General features: G+C 41.9%; 1 protein-coding gene and 1 long non-coding RNA gene across 2 annotated transcripts in view; one reads left to right on the top strand and one right to left on the bottom strand.

Annotated features, from left to right (window-relative positions):
• Nucleotides 1-24,473, top strand: part of LOC111767373 (uncharacterized) — a 111,655-nt gene that overhangs the window by 51,279 nt on the left and 35,903 nt on the right. The window lies entirely within an intron of this gene.
• On the bottom strand, nucleotides 118-24,451 carry SYCE1 (synaptonemal complex central element protein 1). Its single transcript, XM_058298069.1, has 14 exons — nucleotides 24,360-24,451; nucleotides 22,932-23,036; nucleotides 5,445-5,507; nucleotides 4,680-4,739; nucleotides 4,235-4,309; nucleotides 3,495-3,542; nucleotides 3,228-3,282; nucleotides 2,192-2,281; nucleotides 1,958-2,021; nucleotides 1,179-1,245; nucleotides 984-1,107; nucleotides 798-908; nucleotides 536-605; nucleotides 118-274 (listed from the first exon to the last, which is right to left on the bottom strand). The coding sequence occupies exons 1-14, from the start codon at nucleotides 24,427-24,429 to the stop codon at nucleotides 191-193; spliced, it is 1,086 nt and encodes a 361-aa protein (XP_058154052.1). The 5' UTR covers nucleotides 24,430-24,451; the 3' UTR covers nucleotides 118-190.

Below are 24,473 nucleotides of genomic sequence, written 5' to 3'. Positions count from 1 at the left end.
TGAGTGCTGGTCTCCTCCAGCTCAGCTGGGTGGAGTCAGACCAAGGCTTTTGCCTCGCAGGGACCAGGGTCTTGGGCCCGACTCCCATCCCTCCACTAGCACAGACTCAGCCACGGGACGTGTGAACACTGCCTTTATTTCCCACAGACCCGTGGAACAAAGTGGAGAGCGGGAGCATGACATGTCTGGCCTAGGCCTGCAGGCCCTCTTCCGGGGGTGGCCGCAGCTCTTCCTCCTCTCGGGCTCGGAGGTTGGGTTTGGCCTGTGGGAGGCGCTGCAGCCGGGAGAAACGGGGGCAGGGTCCGTAATGTAGTGTGCACTTGTCCACACCTCCTTCGGCCTGTCCCCACTGCCAGACAGCACCGTGCCGTGCAGGCCCGGCGCCTCTGTCCAGGCAGTGCCCCCTCAGCGAGCGCCCTTCACCACAGACCCCTTGCTACCCTCTTGCCCTACCCCTGGGGGGTCCGCCCTGCTCCCTGCACGCCCCTCCCTCCCTACTCCACCCCTCCATGCTCGCCATTTGTCCTGCACCCACCCCTTCCTCTTGTGCGCTCTGGGCTTGGGAAGGCATCTGCACGCCGCGCTTCTCCAGTTCGTCTTTCAGCCTGGACCGGAGGTGAGGCAGGAGAGCGTAGACGCGGAGAGGAAGGAGAGAGTGCAAAGCCTGGACGGCCTTATCCGCTCTCGGGGGTAAGGACCCTGCCCAGAAGAGGCACCGAAGGCGGGGAGGGATGGGCGAACCCCAAAACCATGTCTCCCGTAGGGAATGGGGGCTAGGCCCCGCTGCCCACGCCCACCTCTGCCGCTTCTCCTGCAGCTGCTGGCGCCTCTGCTGCAGCTGTTGGTGGCGCCGCCGGGAGGCCTCCAGGAGCTCCGCGGCCTTCAGGTTCTCCTCCTCGAACAGCTGCCTGCGGGGCGTGGGGGACACCGTCGGCGCCCCAGCCAGCAGCGCCCTCTGCCCCTTCCCTGGGCCCGCGTCTTACACGGCGGCCGCAGCCTCCGGGCTGCGGAGAAAGAGCCCCTCCGCGATGGGGGCGGGACCCTCGGGTCCGCACAGGGCGCGCAGCCGAAGCTTCACGTCCTCCAGCTTCACCCGCACCAGCTTCTCTGCGGCGGGAGAGGGCAGGCAGGTCGGGGCCAGTTCGGGAAGGTCAGGCCGCCCACCCTCCGGGCCTCACCTTCCTTGAGCAGCTGCTCCTTGCTGCTGGCCAGGCTGCCGATCTCCCGCGCCAGCCGCTCAGGCCTCTGCGGGGACAGAGAGGAGGCTGCCCACCGCCCCCCGCCAGCTCGGCGGGCCCCACCGCCCACGTGCTCCCTCCCCGTTCCTCCATCCTGTCAGGCCTTCCAGCTCGGCCTTGGCACGGGCGGGTCCCTGGGCCGGGAGGTGCTGCGCTGGAGAAGCTTATGTGGCCTGTTAATATTCAGGAACTTCCCAAGTGCCCGTGCCCTGGTGGAGTTTTTATACCAGGGAATCCTGCAAATGCTAGGAATCATTTCATCAGAGCTTGGTTCCCAGCCCCACACTGTGGCACCCTCTCCTGACACTGCCAGCTCTCTCCGCCTTCTGGTTTGGTATATGGTGTCCCTTCCCAACGTGAAAAGAAGCCCAGGAAAACAAAGACAAGCCTGGTCGTTCTCCACTGTGACGGTCCCAGACATTTTCCACAGACCTGGGCATATGAACGACCTGACCTTGGTTTTGTCAGGGTTCCTATGGACTGCTGAGGTGACAGTGGCTGGCAGTGACGGTGGTTAAGTGACTGGATTCTGGCCCATTTTAGCGAGCCCCACCAGGGCTCACTCAGGACCTAGGTGTGGTAGGCAAAAGGAGGGTGGGGTCAAGGATGACCCCATAGTTTTGGGCCTAAGCAGCAGGTTTTCTAGAAACCTTTAGGGAAGATTGAGAAGGCGTGCAGGAGCAGTTCTGGGTGAGTGGCAACGACCAATCGTGACTCACATGGAATTCTGAAAGGTCCTTGTGCTGACTCATCAGTAACTCCAACTGTTCCTCGAAATCCAACCTGGGGCCAAGAACAAAGGATGAGGGGCTGACGACGCTCCCCCCAGGCCAGCTGGGGCTCCTTGCCTGCCTGGCTCTCCAAGCCTCAGCTCACACGGTAATGCCTGTGGCCACCTTCCCTGACACGACAGCCCAGTCTCTGTCCCCCAGGCCCTGGGCACTGGAGCTCACCTCAGCTGCCTCTGTTTATTCTTCTCTTGCATGATCTGGGAATCCAGGCCAGAAATTCGCTCCTTGCACTCTTGTAACATGGTATGCTTCCTGGGGAGGGACAGGGCAGTCCTTAGTTATGTTCTCTGAATGGATCCCCCAGGAGTGGGCTGAGGAAGGGCCGGATATGAGAAGCTTGTGCTTCCTTCTGTGAATGCTGTTGAGACCCCACCCCTCTTATCCTCTACCGGGCAAGGGCTGCTTTCCCTAGAAGTCCATGTGTGGACTTTTGGAATGGTTTTTTGGAACGGATTCTGCAGGCCTGGCTTTGAGTCCTGCTTTGCCACTCCACTGGAGCCCCAGTGTCTTACCTCCTGGGCTCCCAGTTTTGTTCTTTGTAACATGGTGGGGTGGGGGAGTGGCATGAGCACTGGCTTTCTGGAATTATTGTGATGGGGACTGGGAAGTCAATGTGGTCATGGTTAAGTACATGTGTGTCAATTCATCAGATTTCCCAAACAGTTCCAATCTCTGTGCCAGATCTTGGGGTCTCTGATCACAAAAATGAGCTACATGAGGATTTGGGAGATGGAGCGATGCATGGAAAGATAATGGATGAAAGCAGAGGGAATAGACACGTGGTTGGATGGACAGATAAGTGAGACTTCGGTAAATGGATGAAGAATTGGATAAATGGGTGGGTGGGGGTGGGTGATGTGTAGGTGGATGGATTGGTTGGTGGTAGACAGGATAGCTGGCTGGAAGCCTAAATGAATGGAGAGACAGATAAGTGAATAGACAGCTGAGGACCTGGATAATATAGAGTAAAAGGTATCGAACGAAATTTAATTGATAAACTAGCTAATGAATGGTTATACCAGTGAATGAGTTTCCCTTAACACCACTGCCTAACGTTGGAGCTGAGTGAGGAACACACTTGTCTGGCCTCTCCACTTACAGAGGGAAAAAATGAGGAGTGTGGTCTGAGGGTTATTTCCCTTTCTCTCCTTTACTGAAATGAAAGGGTAGCGCAGGCCAAGGCTTGGCAACCTCTTACCTCTGTGACTCACTTTCTTTCTCCTGGCAGTGTAACCGAAGGATCCTGAGTGTTTCTGCAGGGAGAGGAGCCAAGGAGCTTTGTGAGAGCACGCCAAGGGCCTCAGGTTTGGGCAGATCGTGTGAGGTCTTGTGGGAAACAAGTTTATTGCAATTCTGATGGGAGCCACCGGAGGGTTGGAACCTGGCTCAGGTTTCTCCAACTGCATAGAGTGTGGGCTGATGTGGAGTGGCAAAGGCAAAAGCAGAGACCAGTAGCTGCAAATACCTTGCTTTTTGTTCAAGATCTCCTCCAGGCGGACCTTCTCTCCATTCACTGGAAAACACAGTGACATGTTCAGGCATCAGAGACCACCCACTACACCCCTGGTTACACAGGTGCTGTGCTCAGGTCACAATGGAGGTTTGGTACGCCCCTATCCCTAACCCCAAATGTAGACACCACAAGGCAAGCCCCTCCACTCTTGTGCGCCCACATTCCCACAAGCATCAGAGGGCTCTGACATTTACAAATGGTGTTATGAGGACTCTGTGGATTGCACTTTTACATGAAGGGTAGAGAAATAAATAAGTACAAGCAAATCACATGTATATAAGAACAATGAAGGGACAAATCAAATAGTTAAGAGGCATGTGACAAGGTCAGAGCAGGGTGCAGGTTTCAGATAGGATGACCATGGAAAGCCTCTGAGAAGGGGGCATGAGAGTTGAAAGTCTATGAGACAACAGAAAGCTGGCTGTCCAGATTATCTGGGGGAAAGAATGTCCTAGACAGAGGGAACAGCCCAGCAAAGGGCCCGAGTTGGAAGTGTGCTCCGAGGGTGTTTCAGAAAAACTCCGACAAGCCAAGTGGGAAATGGGGAGACTGGCAGGCAGTGAGTCTTCAGAGGAGGCAGGGGCCCCTGCTGGGTCTCTGGGCCATAGCAAGGACCCTGAGTCTCCCAAAGATTGGGTTGGGGGAAGCACAAGACATTGTGGGGACCTCTGGAGGCCCCCTTCCAAACTTACATGAATCCAGTTCCTTCTGCAGAGCTTCCCAGAGTGCCCGGGCCTCTCCCAGCTCCTCACTGGCCTTCTTTTTTGCTGGGCCAAAAAGCACAAGGACGGACATTGTATTAGTGCACCTACCAGCCTGGCTATTCCCTTGTGAACTGGGATATTTCACATTTGTCTTCATGCAAACCTGGAGGGGCCCAATTTTTCAGAGGAGAAAAAGGGGATTCCAAAGCCCAGGCCTTACTGCTGGGCTCAACTGGCACCAGTGCCAACTTCATGAGTATTCAGTGACACAGGTCACCACACTTAAAAGGGCCCTGTGCTTGGTTTAATACTCTCCTATACTTGTCTTCAAATTCCTAGGACTTTTTGAACAAGTGCCCCACACTTTCACTTTGCACCAAGCCCTGCAGATCATGTGGTTGGTGCTGGCTGGCAGCCAAGTCTTTGAGCTTACCTTGTTGAACCTCGTTAATCCGGTTAATCAGGACCTCAACCCGAGGTTCTAGACTTCCTACTGCAGGAAGGAAAGGAGACTGAGCAGAGGTGACAGATGACTGGTGGTACAAAGCAAGCAGAGGTGGGTTGGCGCTAGCTCTATGTCTCTGCTGCTTTCATTCAACCATAAGCAGACACTGTGTGGGGCCCTCAAGGGGTTTATATTCTGGGCGGAGTATTCAGGAAACAGACATAAAGATCACTGTGGAACTGCTATTAGGAGAAATACAGTGAATTAGGGGTTGAAGAGTGAAGGAATGGGAAGTATTCCTTCAGGCATGGAAAGGCCTCTTGAAGGCCCAGACCAACTGAGGGGAGCAGGCCCTGCAGCTCTCCAGGCAGGGGTGCGAAGGCCCTCCCTGAGGTGGGAGTGTGCCTGCCCAGTGAGCAAGAAGAAAACAGTAGTGAGGCGGAGGGAAGCGGCTGAGGGTGAAGGCATCTCAATTTAATTCTGAAGGCATCTGAGAACAACGAGATGGCCAAGAAGGGAGCTGAGACAAGAGTTTTAGGGAAACTTTTTGCCTTCTATTCCCTCATACTTCTTTACTTTTGAACCATGGAGTCATATTGTTAGTTCAAAGAATTAAATCTTAAATTAAAAAGAAAGTGAATGGGATAATTTTCCAACATTGTGAACTGTGGGGCCTGGAATTAAATCCATGTCTGCCTGACCCCAAACCCCAGGCTGTGCATCAGACATGGAGGAACAGAAGAGACACATGACCTTTCTGTAGTTTTTTCACCATTTCCATCAAGTCTTCAATTTTCTTAGAGGTCTTGGCCTGCCCTGTGGAAACAAAACCAAAAATTTCAGAATCCATTCAGAGTAAAAGGCCTGAGGGCAGATCTCTAGCCAGAGTGGTGCTCCTGGTCCTTGTCCTGAGGTGGGCAGGGCACTAGAGTGATTCAGGGCCCTTTGAAGGTCAGCTATTCCCTACAGGTTGAAATGATACCACAGATATCCCCTTAATAAAACTCAGGGTTAAGGCAAGGGGTGCATTCTCACTGCTGATGCTGTTCAACGTTGTGTTGAAGCTTATCAATGTCATAATACAAGGGAAAAAATGGAGGGTATAAAAAACGAGAAACAAAGAGTCAAAAATCACTATAACTGGAGGAACCAGCAAGATGGAACCAGACTAAGGAGCTCCTAGAGTCAGCTTCTGCTACAGGGCAATTAGTAAACACCCAGAGTTCTGTGGAGCTAGCTGAAGCACCTGTTTGGAGCTCCAGGAGGCCAGAAGAGCATCCTGCAATGTCCTTAGGGGAGTGGAAGGAAGAGACTGCCCGTCTGCAGAGAAGACTGGTACGAAGAGTGCTCCACGCCATGGAAGCCTGTGCCCATCCTCCACTAGAGGCATAATTCACCTTGGGAGCCATTCCGCGGCTAGAATTGAAAGCTCCACTTCACCAAAACTGGGAAGGAAGAGATGGCTGGGCACCAATTTCAGCTATGATGAGGAAATTCAGTGGGCTACAGTATGATCCTGAGAACAGCTAAGGTTTGAGCCTGTCCAAGTCAGAAAGAGTCTAGGAGCTGCCATCTTAACTCCATGCCTGGAAAGCGAGGTGGACTGAAAATCCCAGTGCTGGTGGGCACCGGCTTCTTCCCATCCAGATCATATTGCAGGCCTAGCCCAGGCTCCAGTGTCACCTCTAGCAGGGAGGAAGCTGCAGGGACCTGCATCAGCCTCTCCAGGAAATTACTGGCCAGCCATGGAGGCCAGTGATTATCCTACTCTGGTGGCACAAGCTGCCCCAGGAGCTGTTCTGTGGCTGGAATTGGAAGCTCCATTTCCCAGAAACAGGGGAGGAGAAGATGGTTTGCTGCTGATTTCAGCTACTGATTGGAAGACTTAGATGGCTAAGAGATAACCCTGGGAACAGCTGCGGTGAGAAACCAGCCCAAGACAGAAAAAGGCCAATAGCCACCATTCTGACTCCGTCCCCAGCCTTAGGGGAAGTGGAGCTGACAGTTTCTTTCCAGCAGATCTGCCTGCAGACCCCCTAGATTTCAGCACCACCTCTGGCAGGGAGGAGGCTGAGGAGCCCTGCACCAGCCTATACAGGGAACTGCAGGGAACTTTGGCTGGCATAGACTGAAAATCAGAAGTCTACCAGGGCAACTGCAGTCATCTTAGGACCTGCACCGCAGAGACTGCTGCCCACACCTGCAATTCCATCCCTGCCCCAGGTAGAGGAGAAAGGGATGTGAACCTCCATCAGTCTCTCTGGGCAACTATAGTCTAGGCATGCACGTGGGTTATTCCACATAGTTGTGGCTCTGTCCCTACCCCTGGCAAAGGAGAAAGTTGGAAGAAGCTTCATTGGTCCCTGGTGCAATGAGGGCAGCTTGAGCCTCCACAGCTTATAGCACCAACTACACACTTGGCTCCTACTGCATAACCAACAAGGGAGAAACAATAGGAAGTCCTAAACTAGAGAGAAAAACTAGACCCAGAAAAAATACTCTAGTAAGCCAGATGTGAAGACACCAACAAATTACAATCCACACCAAGAAAGAGGAAGCTATGGCCCAGTTAAAGGAACAAAATAAGCCTTGAGATGACATAAAGGAGTTGAGACAACTAATTATAGATATTCAAACAGATCTTAATAAATTCAATAGATGGCTAAAGAGATTAAGGATATTAAGAAGACATTGGATGTGCACAAAGAAGAATCTGAAAGCATACATAGAAAAATAGCACATCTTATGGGAATGAGAGGTGCAATCAATGAAATTAAAAAATACACTGGAATCATATAATAGCAGATTAGAGGAGGCTGAAGAAAGGATTGGTGAGCTTGAAGAAATGGTCTCTGAAAGTGAACATATAAAAGAACAGATGAAGAAAAGAATGGAAAAAATTGAACAAGGTCTCAGGGAACTAAATGACAGCAAAAGGTGTGTAAACATACATATTATGGGTGTACCAGGAGAAGAGAAGGAAAAGGGGCAGAAGGAATATTTAAAGAAATAATGGTAGAAAATTCCCCAACCCTATTGTTGGACATAGATATCCCTGTCCAAGAAGCACAACGTACTCCCATCTGAAAAAATCCAAATAGACCAACTCCAAGTCACATACTTATCAGAATGTCAAAGGCCAAAGAGAGAGCGAACTCTGAGAACAGCAAAAGAAAAGCAATGCATAACATAAGGGATATCCAATAAGATTAAGTGCTGATTTCTCACCAGAAACCATGGAGGTCAAGAAGACAGTGGTCTGATATATTTAAGATACTACAGGAGAAAATTTCCAGCCAAGAATCTTATATCCAACAAGAATGTCTTTCAAAAATGAGGGTGAAATTAGAATATTCATAGATAAACAGAAACTGAGAGAATTTGTAAGCAAGAGACCAGAATTTCAGGAAATACTAAGGGTATGCTAGAGCCTGAAAAGAAAAGACAGGAGAGAGGAGCCTAGAAGAGAGTGTAGAAATGAAGATTATATCAATAAAAGTAACGAAGTGTCAAAAGAGTGGTGAAAATAAAATATGACAGGTAAAACTCAAATAGTCATGAATAAACTTAACCAATGATGTAAAGCATTTGTATTCAAAAGACTGCAACTCAATGTTAAACAAATCAAAAAAGCCCTAAATAACTGGAAGAACATGCTCATGGACTGTAAGACTAAATATCATTAAGATGTCAATTCTACTCAAATTGATATATAGATTTAATGCAATACCAATAAAAATTGCACCAGCATTAAAGAAAAAATTGAAAACATGATCATTAAATTTATTTGGAAGGGTAAGGAGTCCTGAATAGCCAGAAACATCATAAAAAGGAAAAGTGAACCCTCATCTCCAGACCTTAAATCATAGCACCTACCTACAGTGGTAAAAACAACATGGTACTGGCATAAAGACAGATACAATAGACCAATGGAACCAAATTTATGGTTCAGAAACAGACCCTCACAGGTATGGTCAAGTGATTTTTGACTAGCCTGTCAAACTCACACAGCTCAGGCAGAACAATCCACTCAACAAATGGTGCTGAAAGAATTGGACATCCATAGCTGAAAGGAGAGAGGACCCCTATCTCACACCTTATCCAAAAATTAACTCAAAATGGATCAAAAAACTAAAAATAAAACAAGAACCATAAAACTTCTAAAAGAAATTACTGGAAAATATCTTCAAGACCTAGGGTAGGTAGTGAATTCTTAAAGTAGATAAGAGAAAGACTGAGTGGACTACTGATGTTTAATGTATATAGAAGTTCTAATTAGCTTTACTGTAAAATTGTGGAAATGTATACAGTGGATGGTAACACACAGTGAGTAACACCTAGTTTATAAATGGGGATGTGACTGAAAATAATAGTCTAGTTATCTAAATGCCAACGGACAGAATGCTTGAGAATAATCTAGGAACTGGATAGCACAGTAAACCAAGAGGTGAGTGAGAATTGTGGTTGATGATACAGATACAAGAGTGTCTTTCGTTAGCTAGAACAAATGTATATCACTACTGCAGGGTGCTGGGAATGTGGAGAAGCATGGGAAAAATACAGCTGGAGTGACATATGGACTGTGGTTAATAGTAATAATATAATATTCTTGCATCTATGCAAAAGATGTAATGTGTTGATACTGAGGCAGTATGGAAAATGTGAGCCAAATGTACACTATGGACATGGCAATAATCAGATGATATTATTTTGTCTGTAGCAAATGACACACCACATTGTGGTGTGTTGATGGATGGGTGTTGTTTGGGAATTCTGCACATGTGCATAACTGTGTTATAAGTTTACAACTTCTGTCATAAATAAATATTTAAAAAATAATAATAGGGTGGGTTGGGAGAAAAACACACCAAATGTAAGATAAGAACTATGATTAGTAGTAAGATTTTGACAGTGTTCTTTCATAGTTTGTAACAAACATCTCATGACAATGCAAGGCATTGGTGGAGGGTTGATGTATGGGACCCCTGTATGATGTTATGCATGTTTGCTTTTTAAGTTTATAACATTTACTATACACTTAATTATTTGTGTATGTTCATATATAAATGATATAGAGATAGTAATAATTGGATTGGTTAGGGGAAAAATACTTTGTTTAGTAGTAATATTTTGACAATGCTCTTTAATCATTAGCTAAAAAGGTTTAAAAACAATGCAAGTTATTGGTGGTAGGGTGAGATGTTATATGTTTGTTTGATGTTATATATTATATATGTTTGTTTTGTAAGTTCACAACTAGTATACATTAATTGTTTAAGTATGTTTATGTATGAGTGATAAATTTCAATAAATAAAAAAAATCACTATGGCAATAACATGATCAATTAGAAAGTGCTAAAAAATCATATAAAACACACTAGGCACTAGTGAGGAAATAGTATAAGATATTATAAATACAAATAGCTTTCCCACATAAATAAAAATTATTATAAAACCTCTCTGTGGAATATTTCATATTAATTTGTTTAAAATCAATATAGCCATTATTTCAAATGCCTAATGAATGATTAGATCTAGGCAATGATTGTTAATGGCTGTTAACATCACAATAAAGATAATCAGACATTCTGAATCACCTGACAAAAAAATATAGTATCACCTATTAAGGATTTTTGCCAAAAATGAAACCTGTAATTCATTAAGCTTCAGATCTAAATAACTATTAAGATAAAACACAGGGGCAGAAAAACATGTTAAATGACATGGGAATGCAATTAGCAGCATGCAGACTATGGGAAATTTCACTGTCCTGATATTTGTTAAAAGATTGTCTTTTAACAAATTTGAGGGAGAAAGAAAGAGCAAAAGAAAGATGCTAACATATTAAAAGGGGCTTAAGGGACATATCAAATCCAAAATTCATATGGAATTGCAAGGAACTCAGAATAGCCAAAACCATCTTGAAAGAGAAAAACCAAGTCAGAGGACTCACACTTCCTGATTTCAAAATTTACTAGAGAGCTACAATATTCAAAATAATGTGGTAATCACATAAGCAGAGACATATAGAGTGATGGGATAGAATTCAAAGTCCAGAAATAAACCCAGATATTTATGGCCAGCTGATTTTTGACAAGAGTGCCAAGTATATTCAATGGGGTAATAATAATAATCTGTTTAGGAAATGGTGCTGGGAAAACTGGATATACCAATGAGGGAAAAAAAAATCCATACCTTACTCCATATACAATATTTTTTTTTTTTTTAAAGATTTATTTTTATTTATTTAATTCCCCTTCCCTCCCCCGGTTGTCTGTTTTCTGTGTCTTTTTGCTGCGTCTTGTTTCTTTGTCCGCTTCTGTTGTCGTGAGCGGCACGGGAAGTGTGGGTGGCGCCATTCCTCAGCAGGCTGCACTTTCTTTCGCGCTGGGCGGTTCTCCTTACGGGTGCACTCCTTGTGCGTGGGACTCCCCTTCGCAGGGGACACCCCTGTGTGGCACAGCACTCCTTGCGCACATCAGCAGTGAGCATGGGCCAGCTCCACACGGGTCAAGGAGGCCCGGGGTTTGAACCGCGGGCCTCCAATGTGGTAGATGGACGCCCTAACCACTGGGCCAAAGTCCGTTTCCCCATATACAATATTTAATTCAAAATGGATAAAGGACATAAATATAAGAGCTAAAACTAGAAAACTCATAGAAGAAGATAATGGAAGATCTTTATGACTTTGGATGTGGCAGTGATTTCTTAGACGTGACATCAAAAGCACAAAATACAAAAGAAGAAATAGATGAATTTCATCAAATTAAAAACCGTTGGGAATGGAAAGGAAGATGGCATTGGAGTAGCTCAGGCAGGGCGCGGCTCTCTTGCAAAATAATGGAGAAAATGTAGAAATCATCTGAGGTATTCACTTTTGAGGGTCTGCAGAACAGCAGAGTTCCACATGCATTGTTCAGGAGGGATGGGGGCCAAAGGGAAAACAGTGAGTTACAGTACCTCTGCCCCTGTCTGGGAGGTGAACAGCCTTGGTAAAACCTGTGGCTGAGCTGCCAACTGAGAGACGAAAGGACATATTCCTCCCTGGGAAGAGGGAGGGGGCGGCTGCGGGCTGAGTGTAGCTTTTCTTCTGTGAATTTAACCACTATACCCACTTTGAAATCACTGGTTCAGAAGAGCCAGTCAGTGGAAATTGAAGGATTCAACTCCATGGAAAAGTTTGCTGAGAAGTGCCATCTGCTGACCAGCTGGAAAAGTGAAGGAAGACAAGGCTTGTCTCTCCCTTTTCTTTCCCAGGCACCACAGATCTTGTCTATGGCCCTGGAGGTGCTTTGTGCCCCTGTTTTGATAAGGTAAACAGGGCAATATTAAAATTTTAGAAAACAATGAACTGAAAGTCAAAGAAGAGCTTTGAAATAACACCACTTGGCAAGAGAGAGAAATTGATCAATAGAGTAAAATCAACAAAATCAAATGCTTAGATAATGACAAAAAATAACAAGCCATACTAAGAAGCTGGAAGATATAGCCCAGTCAAAGGAACAAACCTAGAATCCAGATGGGACACAGGATTTAAGATAACTAATCAATGATATCCACAAAATCTCCCGAATCAATTTAAGAAGATGAAGAAAAATAAGACTAAAGAGTTAAAGGATATTAAGATGTTATTGTGTGAGCATAAACAATAACTGGAAAGCATGCAAAAAAGTTACAGAGTTTATGAGAATAAAACACACAATGGATGAGATTAAAAAATACATTAGAAGGGAGTGGATGTAGCTTAGTGGTTTCTGCCTACTTCCCATGTAGAAGGTCCTGGGTTCAATTCCTGGTACCTCCTAAAAAAATACATTAGAGGCACATAACAGCAGATTTAAAATGCTAGAAAACTGAAATAGTGTATATTTGAAGACAAAAATTTGAACTTGAAAATATAGGACAGAAAAAAAGGGAATAAAAAAATTCAACAGGGTCTCAGGGAATTGAATTGACAACATGAAATGCACAAACATATGCGTTAAAGGCACCCCAGAAGAAGAGCATGCAAGAGGGGTAGAAAGAATATTTGAGGAAATATTGACCAAAAACTTCCCAACCCTTATGAAAGACAAGAATATCAATATACAAGCAAGACAACATACACCAAACATGATAAATCCAGATAGACCTAAGCTGAGACATCTACTGTTTGGAATGTCAAATACTGGAGATAAAGAGGATTCTGAGAGCAGCAAGAGAAAAACAATGTATCACTTAAAAGGGATCAATGTATCACTCAATAAGGCTAAGTGCTGATCTCTTCAGAAACTATAGAGGCAAGAAGGCAGTGGAACCATACATTTAAGGTATTGAAAGAAGAAAACTGCCAGCCAAGAATTCTTAATCCAGCAAAACTGTCCTTCAGAAATGAAGGCGAGTTTAAAGTTTTCATAGACAAATAAAAACAGGGAGAGTTTTTTAACAAGAGCAGATCTATAAGAGATATTAAAAGGTATGTTACAGCCTGAAAGGAAAAGACAAAGGCAAGAGGCCTGGAGAAGAGTGTAGAAATGAAGATTATAATTAAGAGAAACTGAAAGGGTTAAAAGACAGACAATAGTAAGATATGACAACAGAAAGCCAAAGGATAAATGGATGAAGTAATGCCTTTACAGTAGTAACACTGAATATTAATGGATTAAACTCCCCAATCAATGGAATTGATTTTAAAAAACATGAGCCATCTATTTGTTGTCTACAAGAATCTAGCCTTAGATGCAAGGATACAATCAGGCTGAAAGTGAAAGGTTGGAAAAAGATATTCCATGCAAATAGTAATCAAAAAAAGATCTGGAGTAGTGATACTAATATTGGATAAAATAGATTTTAAATGCAAAACAGTTATAAGAGATGAAGAAGGATACTGTATTAGTCAGGGTTCTCTAGGGAAACAGAATCAACAAGGGATATCTGTCGATAGTAAGGGATTTATCAGAGTCTCTCATTTAGCCGTGGGGATGCACAAGTCCAGGTTCTACAGGCAGACTACAACCAGCAGCTCTGATGAAAGTCCAATGAAGATTCTTGGTGAGTTCTGGGAGATGCTGGTGATCCAAAGATGAGCTGGGAAATTCTCTCTCAATGCTGGAATCACTTCCCCTTTTAAGGGATTCAAGTGATTGGGTTAAATGTCACTCATTGCTGATGGCAATCTCCCTGATTGATGTAATTATAGCCAGCTATCTATGATTTACCACTGCAGTAAAGTCAATGGTGACTGAAGTCCATAAATGCCCTTGTATTACAGTTAGCCCAGTGCTTGCTTGACCAAACAACTGGACACAATTACCTGGCTGAGTTGACACAATAGCCTAACCATCACAGTCACTATATTTTAATAAAAGGTACAATTCACCAAGAAAAAAATTACAATAATAAATAATTATGCACCCAACTTAGGTGCCCCAAAATACATGAAACACACACTGGCAAATCTAAAGGGAGAAATACATACTACTCTCAGCATTGGCTAGAACATTTGGATAGGGGATAAATAAGGAAACAGAAAGCTTGAATTATATGATAAACAATCTACTCCTAATAGACATTTATAGAGCATCACACCACAAAACAGCAGGATATACATTCTTCTCAAGTGCTCATGGATCTTTCTCCAGGATATACTGGGACATAAGTCAGATCTCAATAAATTAGAAGACATCGAAATAATACAAAGCACTTTCTCTGATCATATGGAATAAAGTTAGAAATTAATAACAGGCAGAAAAATGGAAAATTCACAAATATATGGAGATTAAACAACATGCAAATAATTAGTGGATTGAAGAAGAAATTGCAAGAGAAATCAGTAAATTCCTCAAGATGAGTGAAAATGAGAACAAAACATATAAAAACCTATGGGAATATGGAAACAGTGGCCATGGGAATTGCTGAGGGCAGGGAGAGGGAAGAATGCACTGAATTGACTGGGGGAAGAGTGTAAACTACAATGTAAAACATAAGTAAAACTATAATCCATGTGGTGTAGCAGTGCTCCAAAATGTATTCCAAAGAGGTTGTTGATGTGGGAGGAGTGGGAGGGTGGGGAGTGGGGCATATGGGAACCTCTTATATTTTTTACAGTAACATTTTGGGTGATCTATGTATCTTAAAAAGGACAGTTAAAATTTTGCTAAAAAAAAAGTATGGGATACAGTAAAGGCAGAGATGAAAGGGAAATTCATAGTCCTCACTGCTTATATTAAAAAAGAAGAAATATCTAAAATCAAAGACCTAACTGCCCCCCCTGGAGCAACTAGAAAAAGAGCAGAAAACCAATCCCAAAGCAAGAAGAAGGAAAATAAATAAAGATCAGAGTAGAAATAAGTTAAATGCAGAATAAAAAATAATAAGAGATAATCAACAGACCTAATAGTTGGTTCTTAGAGATGATCAATAAAATCAACAAACCTTTAGCTAGATTAACAAAGAAAAAAAAAAGGGAAGATGCAATAAATAAAATCAGAAATGAGAAGGGGAATATTACCACTGACCCAGGAGAAATAAGAGAGATCATAAGATAAGACTATGAACAATTGTATTCCAACAAACTAGACAACATTGATGAAATGGACAAATGCCTAGAAACACATGAACAACACAGTGACCCTAGAAGAAACAGAAGACCTCAACAAACCAATCACAAGTAAAGAAATTGAAACTGTCATCAAAAAACTTCCAAAAATGAAAAGCACAGGATCAGATGGCTTCACAGGTGAATTCTACCAATCATTTAAAGATGATCTAATACCAACCTTGCTCAAAGTCTTCCCAAAAAACTGAGCAGGAAGAAATGCTGTGAGCCTTTTTCCTTTTGTGCTCCATGTTGGGCACTAGTTGCCGCAATCAGCTCAGTGGATTGGCTCGAAGGGAAGGCAATGCAGAACTTTACAAAATAAAGGACAGAGAGAAACACAAGAGAGGAGATAAAGATGGGACCAGGGGACTCACAGCTTCTGGAACTGAGAGCCTCGACCCTAGTTTGCTGGAAACTACCAAGCAGCTGTTTGCTATTAGAACAGCGACATCATCTATAATAACAGGGGACAACTGCGACATCTACAATAGAACAGGTGTAACATTTACAATAAGGAACAGGTAAGCCAGTTTCCCACAACAAAGGAACACTACCAAACTCATTCTATGAAGCCAATATCACCCTACTATCAAAGCCAAATAAAGATATTAGGAAAAAAACAAAATTATAGACCAATTTCTCTAATGAATATACATGGAAAAAGCCTCAACAAAGTACTTGCTAACAAAATCCAAAAACACACTTAAAAAAAATTATACATCATGATCAAGTGGGCGTTATACCAGATATACAAGGGTGGTTCAACTTAAGAAAATCAGTGTAATACACTACATTAATAAACTGAAGGAAAAAAATCACATGACTATCTCAATACATGCAGAAAAGGCATTTGACAAAACGCAGCATCCTTTCTTGATTAAAAAAAAATTTCTGAAAGGGCTAGAAGGAAGCTTTCTCAACATGGTAAAGTGCATACATGAAAAACCCATAGCTAGCATTGTACTCAACTGTGAAAGTCTGAAAACTTTCCTACTGAGATTGGGAATAAGACAAGGATGCCCACTATCACCACTATTATTCAACATTGTGCTAGATGTTGTAGCTAGAGACATTAGCAAGAAAAAAGAAACAAAAGTCATCCAAATAGACAGGGCCCAATGTCTTACTGTTAAAATAGGTTAGCATACAAAAGCTCATTTAAAAATATAGTGAAGTGAAGGCATGCGGTTTACTATCCTGTTTAGGGTTTCAAGACACACCATTAGGACTTTTTCTTCCACTGAAATGAAGGCAGAACAGCAGGAAGAAATAACACGACTAGAGCCCTTGGTTTTGGATTCTTTTAAACAAGGGGCTACTCTAACCTCTTTGAAGGTTTTGAGTATGTGCAAATCTTATGACCATCTATCTTTAATTTGGCATGTTATCAAGAGATTTTGAAACTTCTGGATTTGTGAATTGGACTGGGGTTGGCTGATAGTGAGAGATATAGGCCTTTTGGTTCCCAATTCCAAGTAAGTTAACTTCATGTAATGAAAAATATTATTTTATCCTGGGAGACTCAATCTTTACTAAATCATGCTAAAATTACCACAAATTACACTGACCTTCATATTCTCTGATCTGTTTATTATATCCTAACTATTCTATGAATTTCCTAATGATCAATGGAAAAATGCCACTATAATTACTCTGCATAATTTCATGATTAATTCATACATCTAAGCAAAGTGAATTTTTAAACATTAAAAAAAAGGCATCCAAATAGGAAAGGAAGAAGTAAAAACCTTCACTATTCACTGACAGTATGATCCTGTATTTAGAAATTCCTAAAAAAATAACAACACACACACAAAACTACTAGAACTAATAATTTCAGTAAAGTGATGGTATACAAGATTAATATGCAATAATCAATACTTTTTCTATATATTATTGAGTAACCTGACAAGGAAGTAAGAAAAAAAAAATCAAATCCATTTACAATAGCGACTAAAAGAACCAAATATTTAGGAATAAACTTAACCAAGGACATAAAGGACCTGTATTCAGAAAACTATAAAACATTGCTAAAAGAACCCAAAGATGATCTAAATAAATGCATAATCCATGTTCACAGGTTGGAAGACTAAATAGTAAGATGTCTATTCTACCCAAATTGATCTACAGATTCAATGAAATTCTGATAAAAATTCCAAAAGACTTCTTTGTAGAATTGAAAAAGCCAATTATCAAATTTATCTGGAAGGGCAGGGGCGCCTGAACAGCCAAAAATACCTCTAAAAAGAAGAATGAAGTTGGGGGTCTCACTTCCCAACTTCAAACGTATTATTAAGCTATAATGGTAAAAAACCAGCATGGTACTGGCATAAAAATAAACAGATTGACCAATGGAATTGAATCAAGAGGTCAGAAATAGACCCTCATATCTATGGTCAAGTAATTTTTGACAAGGCTCTCAAACTCACTCAGCTGGGTCCAAACAGCCTATTCAATAAATGGTGCTGGGAGAACTGGATATTCATATCACACACTTTATAAAAAATTAACTCAGAATGGATCAAGGACCAAAATTTAAAAACTAGAACTATAAAACTCCTAGAAAGAAATGTAGGGAAATATATTCATGATCTTGTGGTAGGTGGTGGTTTCTTAGACCTTACACCGAAAGCATGAGCAATGAAAGAAAATGTAGACCAGTGGGACTTCCTTACAATGGAACACTTTTGTGTTCCAAATGATTCTGAATGATTAAGAAGGTGAAAAGTAAGTCAACTCAGTGGGAAAAATTCTTCAGAAACCACATATCCGACCAGGCTTTAATCTCCATGTTATATAAAGAGATCATCATACAACTCAACAAGAAAAAGATAAGCAACCCAGGGAAGCAAATGTGGCTCAAGCGATTTCCCACCTACCACATTGGAGGTCTGTACTTGAGTTCCTGGTGCTTTCTAAAGACAGCAAGCAATGTGCTGGAGGTGCAGTTAATGTTGGGGTTTAAGATATATTTAGGGGATTTGAATCTCTGGACTGACAATGTGATAGCTAGGTCCTGAGCCTCAACAGACTCCAGCACCTACAATCTGATTTATTGGACTTACCACACTCAGCTAAGATGGAGTTGAAGAAGGACAATCACCACACCATGGAGCCTAGAGTGATTACAACTGAAAATGGGAGGATTGCATCCAGCATCCATGTGGAATCTGAGCCTCCTCTTGACATAGAGGTGCAATGGACACAACCAATCCAATGTCCACATAGAAGAGGTGGCATTGAATTGGGAAAAGTGGACATGGTGGACGATGGGTATGGGGAAAGGCAGGAAGAGATGAGAGGTGGAGGCGTCTTTGGGACATGGAGCTGCCCTGGATGGTGCCTCAGAGGTAATCACCGGACATTGTAAATCCTCACAGGGCCCACTGGATGGAATGGAGGAGAGTATGGGCCATGATGTGGACCATTGTCTATGAGGTGCAGAGGTGCCCAGAGATGTACTTACCAAGTCCAATGGATGTGTCATGATGATGGGAACGAGTGTTGTTGGGGGGGGAGAGGGGGGGTGGGGGGGTGGGGTTGAATGGGACCTCACATATATATATTTTTAATGTAATATTATTACAAAGTCAATAAAAAAATAAATAAAGACAGCAAGCTAGTACAATAGGCAGGCACAGCAAGATGACACAACAAGATGACACAACAAGAGACATAAGAAGAAAAACATAATGAGAGGCACAGTAAAGCAGGAAACAGGTGGCTCAAGTGAGTAGGTGCCTCCCTCCCACATTGGAGATCCCAAGTTTGGTACCTAGTGCCTCCTAAAGAAACAAGGAAGACAAACAGACACAGCAAGTGCAAATAAGGAGGGGGTGGGGAAAAACAAATAAAATACATCTTAAAAAAAAAAAAGATAAGCAACCCAATTTAAAAAAGGGCAAAAGACTTGAATAGCCACTTTTCCAAAGAGGAAATAAAAATGGCCAAAAGGCACATGAAAAGACACTCAGCATCACTAGCCATTAGAGAAATGCAGATCAAAACTATGAGACATCATTTCATGCCTTATGGAAAGGCTATTATTTTTTTTAAAAAGAGAGGAAAATGTGGAGAAGATGTGGAGAAATAAGAACACTCCTTCACTGTTGGTGGGAGTGTACAATGGTGCACAGTCTGTGGAAGACAGTTTTGGCAGTTTCTCAGGAAGCTAAATTTAGAACTGCGATATGATCTGGCACTCCCTTTACTCAGAATATATTCAGAAGAACTGAAAGCAAAGATGTGAACAGATATTTACACACTGATATTCACAGAGGCATTATTCACAATTGCCAAAAGATTGAAACAACCTAAGTACCCATCAACAATTGAATAAACAAAATATGGCATATACACATGATGTAATACTATTCATTGTAAGAAGAAATGAAGGGGAGAAGCACAGGACAGCATGGAGGAACCTTGAGGACACAATGTTGAATGAAGTAAGCCAGTCACAACATGATGAATTTTGCACGGTCTGATATGGAAGAAGAGATGTGATGTGGGGGCATTTTTGGGACTTTGAGTTGTCCTAAATGATATTGCAGGGTCAGATGCTGGGCTTTATATAATCTGCCATAACCCACTGAATGTACTGGGGGAGAGTGTGAACTATAGGGTAAACTATTATCCATGTAGTGCAGCAGTGCTCCAAAATACGTTCACTGAGTGTGATGATTATGCCACAATGATGAAGGAGGTTGTTGGTGTGGGAGGGGTGGGGTAGGGAGGTGGGGGGTATATGGGAACCTCTTACATTTTTTATTTTTATTTTTTTAATTTATTTTTTTAATTCATTTTTTAAAAATATTACATTAAAAAAATATGAGGTCTCCATTCACCCCCACCACCCCCACCCCACCACTCCCCCCACAGCAATACCCTCCCCCATCATCATGACACATCCATTGCATTTGGTGAGTACATCTCTGGGCATTGCTGCACCTCATGGTCACCTCTTATGTTTTTTAATGTAACATTATGTTTTTTAATGTAACATTTTTTGAGATGTATATATCTTCAAAGTAATACAATTTACAAAAATGGATGGGGGTGGGGAATGGGTTATATAGGAACCTCTTAAGTTTTTTAATGTAATGTTCTTCGTGATCTATTAACTAATTTTAAAAAGTGTTAGTAGACTTATGGAATTGTACTATGGAGTACTGGTTGGTGGAAGATGGAATGTGGGTTGAAGGGGAAGGTGATGCTGGATATATGTAGAATGTTATTAAGGTCAATCAAAAATTTATGGTAATGTATAGAATTTCTGGTAGCACATTATAATGAGTTTAGCAAACCCTGCTGATTTATGGATGTGATTGTGGCTGAAACAGGTAATCTAGGGAGGTTAATGTTAGTTGGAGGCAGCTGGAGAATAATCTAGGGACTGTATAACAGTGATTTTAGTGGTAGTAAGGATTGTTGTTAATAATATAAATACAGGAATGTTCTACAAGGTGTTAAGAATATGGCCATACATGGGAAAAATATAGCTAATATAACTCATAGACTATAGTTAACAATAATATTAGTACTTTTGCAGCAAAGGCAAAGAAGGAACTGTATCAATGTTAAAGGTAAAAAAAAAGAATATGCAGTTTAGTTTTATGTGATAGGAACATGATTAAGCATTTTTTAATTTTCTTCATTTTGATCATATCGTTTAATGAATCTGCTCATCTGTATATCTTTCTGAACACTGGAAAAACAACTGAGTTTGTTTTTAGGATTACATAAGAATTCTTGGGTAGAATTTTTTGTAATAACTTCTTAAACTGCCTTTTGTCTGTTATTTTATCTTTTGAATTTGAAACAAAGTTTACTTTTAAAAAATTAAAAACTTCTGTGCATCAAAGAGCAGTATCAAGAAATTGAAAACTGCCTTGAGAATACAAGAAAGTAGTTGCAAGTCATAGATCTGATAAGGATATATAAAAACTCCTACAGTGTGATAAAAAGACAAACGACCCAATTTAAAAATATGCAAAGGACTTGAACAGATATTTTTCAGGAAAGATATAAAAATGGCCATTAAGCACATGAAAAGGTGTTCAGCATCATTAATCATCAGGGAAATGCAAACTGAAACCACAATGAGATACTACTTCACACCTACTAGAATGGCTGGTATTCAAGACATGAAAAATAAGAAATCTTGGATGTGACTGGAGGATGTAAATTAGGACCTTCATGTGATGCTGGTGGGAGTACAAAATGTTGCAGCCACTGTAGAAAACAGTTGGCGGTTCTTCAGGAGAAAAATGAATAGGTGCAACATGGGGGCATTTTGGGGACACTGGAATTGTCCTGCACAACACTGCAATGATGATACAGGCTATTATACATTTGCTTTAGTATGTGCCCATCAATTGCAATGGATGTGCCACACTAATGAAAGATGTTAATGTGGAAAAGTGTGTGGGAGGGGAGGGGTGGGGTATATGGGAATTCCCTGTATTTTTGATGTAACATTTTTGTAATCTATAGCTTCTTTAAAAATAAAAAAGACATTAAAAAAGAAAAGTTAAAGAATTATCATAAGACCTATCAATTCCATTCCAAGGTATATATCCCAAAGAACTGAAAACAAGGACTTGAACAGATATTTGTATTTATAACAGTATTATTCACAATAGCTAAAAGGTGGAAACTACCCAAGTGTCCATCATCAGATGAAACGATAAACAAAATGTGGTATATACATAGGATGGAATATTATTTGGCCATAAAAAGGAATTAAGTTCTTATACATGTCACAACATGTTGAAACCTGAAAATATTATGCTAAATTAAATAAGTCAGACATAAAAGAATAAATACTGTATGATTTTACTTATATGAAATATCTGGAATAAGCAAAATCATAGAGACAGAAAATAGATTGGAGATTACCAGGGGATGGAGGAAGGGGAAATGAACAGTTATTTTCATTGGGTAGAGTTTCCACTTGGGGTGATGAACATGTTTTGGTAATGCATGATGGTGATGGTTGTACAAGTAATTAATGCCACTGGATTGTTCACTTATAAACGGTTAAAATGGCAAATTTTATTCTAATTATGTTACCACAATTTTATAAATCAAAAACCAACAACTGTATAGTATGAGCCCCTTCCGTTTAATATTTGAACCTTGAAAATAAGATGCACACTAAGTGTCACATTACCCTTTAGTACTCCAGTGTGAAGTTCCAAAGTACAAGAAAACTCTCACAGTATACACTCCGATCAAAAAAATTAAGTGTTAAATATTAATATCTGATCCTCAAATACTATTTTAAAATTCCCCTTTCTTTCTCCTTTCCATTAAAAAACCCAAGTCCTACCCACATTTCTGTAATAGAAAAATCAAACAATAACATTCAAAAATTCCCTTCACTTCCGTACCAACCCCCAGATCCAAATCCCCTCTCCAGTGTCACCAATTAGGAACACAGCTGTCAGACATTTTCCGGTGAAATAGACACTGGGCTACAATTAGCACAATTTTTCCAACTTGTTTTTTTCTCATAAAAATATATTTAAAGTTTAATCTGTTTCAATTATAAATATATCTAATAATGTAAAAAATTAAGTTCAATAAATTTAACTTCAAATTTCTTTCTCATTTTAGAAATTTACTGCATAGGTATTTCATGCTGTACATGTGTATACCTGGATTTAGCTCTTCTCTCCCTGTTTTGCTATCTTCAGCGAGGTTCCAGGAACTGTATTTGGTACACGCATCTGTGTGCTTTGTGTGATTCCCTAGGAAGGTGACTGAAAAGGGGAACAAATTATTCAAATGCTAAAAGTCCTGCCTGATGGGCTCTTGAAAAGTCTTTACCCCCTGTTTTTCCTACCAACATGGTATATGGGAAGCCCTGTGACACTAGATAGCACCCCTGCCCTTTTGAAACAATCTGATGGACTGAAAATGGAATCTTATGTCCTTTAAATTTCTTCCATTGTTGAAGTTTATTAAATCTTCATCCATATATACCAGCTTGAGGAACCTGAAACATTAATACTAAAAGGTTTCTTTAGCACAGTGGTGATCACTGTAGATGGTTAATAATAGGGGTATCTATCCATCTGTCTTGTTTATCTTCTCTTGTCCATAGACAAGGCTGTCACTGGGTGCCATGCCCTGTGCTAAACTTACTTCATTATTCAAACATTTATTTTGTAAAAACACTACGGAGCACCTGCTGTATGCCAAGCAAACACTGTTCTAAGTCTGAAGGGTGTGATCACCACTCAGTTGACAAAGCATTTTAACTTGTGGAGGGTGGACAATGGAAATGTGAGTAACATGGCAGAGACACTATTTGCTGAGTGGCGCTGTGTGGGAGTTATTGTACAATTCTCTCCACTTTTGTGTAAATTTAATCCCCCCCACAAAATATCCACTAGCATATCCCTCTATGGGTGGATTATTGCTGGGGGAGAATTTTTCATTTTTTTTCTCTTTGCTGGGCTGGGATTTCTGAATTTATGTACAATTTAAAGGAACTGCCATACGCCTCCTTTCCCCTGAGGTAAGGCATGAGCCATTACTCAACTGGTGAGTGACAGGAAGAAGAGAAAGGGTGTGCTGTGGGGGCCGGACCACTAGGTGACACTGAGCTTCTCGACAAGCCGGGACCCCAGTTGTGGGGGGGCGGGGATCCACTTGTGAGAGCCATTTTGGAGTAAACAGGAAAATTTGGAAATGGGCTGGTTGTAACAGAAAGATACTGGGGAATTATTCATTCCTTTAGGTGTGGATGGGTGAGGAAAATGTCCTACGGAAATTCTTAGGAAACAAATTAAGGGATGTCAGTTGACTACTTTAAATTGCTTCAGCAAAAACTCGATCGAATGATAAAAGTAAAATGAGTTAGGTCTAGGTGGTGGGACTGTGGGTGGTTATTTCCTCCTCTTTGTAGAATAGCTGAAGTTTCTCACAATAAAAACGTCACTTCGACCTCGAGTAAGCGGGACACGCCTCCCGCCCCGGCGGCCGGCGGCCGACGCCCGGGGACAAGCTAAAACCCGGTCCCCTGAGCCTGCTCTCAAGCCCAGTTCGGGAGGAGTACCTCGCCTTCTCCACGCCATTACCTCCGGCCTGCTCGGCCCTGTCCACGGCTGCCATTGACTCCGCGTTCGAAGGCCCCAGCTTTCCCGCCATTTCCACCCGGCTGGCAGCTGCAGCGCCTTTCACCCCTCTGGGGA

The sequence above is a fragment of the Dasypus novemcinctus genome, chromosome 6, assembly GCF_030445035.2.
Source record: "Dasypus novemcinctus isolate mDasNov1 chromosome 6, mDasNov1.1.hap2, whole genome shotgun sequence".
Taxonomy (NCBI): Eukaryota; Metazoa; Chordata; class Mammalia; order Cingulata; family Dasypodidae; genus Dasypus; species Dasypus novemcinctus.
Note: the sequence above shows the minus strand (reverse complement) of the source record. Positions and strands in the feature narration are given on the sequence as shown.

Bases quoted from the DNA above. Each gene is read 5' to 3' on its own strand.
- SYCE1 (XM_058298069.1), bottom strand. From the start codon at position 24,429: ATGGCGGGAAAGCTGGGGCCTTCGAACGCGGAGTCAATGGCAGCCGTG. The intron at 23,037-24,359 runs GTAATGGCGTGG...TCCCCTTTTCAG, and splicing joins CAGGGCCGAGCAGGCCGGAG to TCACCTTCCTAGGGAATCAC. The intron at 275-535 runs GTGGGTGCAGGA...TCCCGGCTGCAG, and splicing joins AGAGCGCACAAGAGGAAGGG to CGCCTCCCACAGGCCAAACC.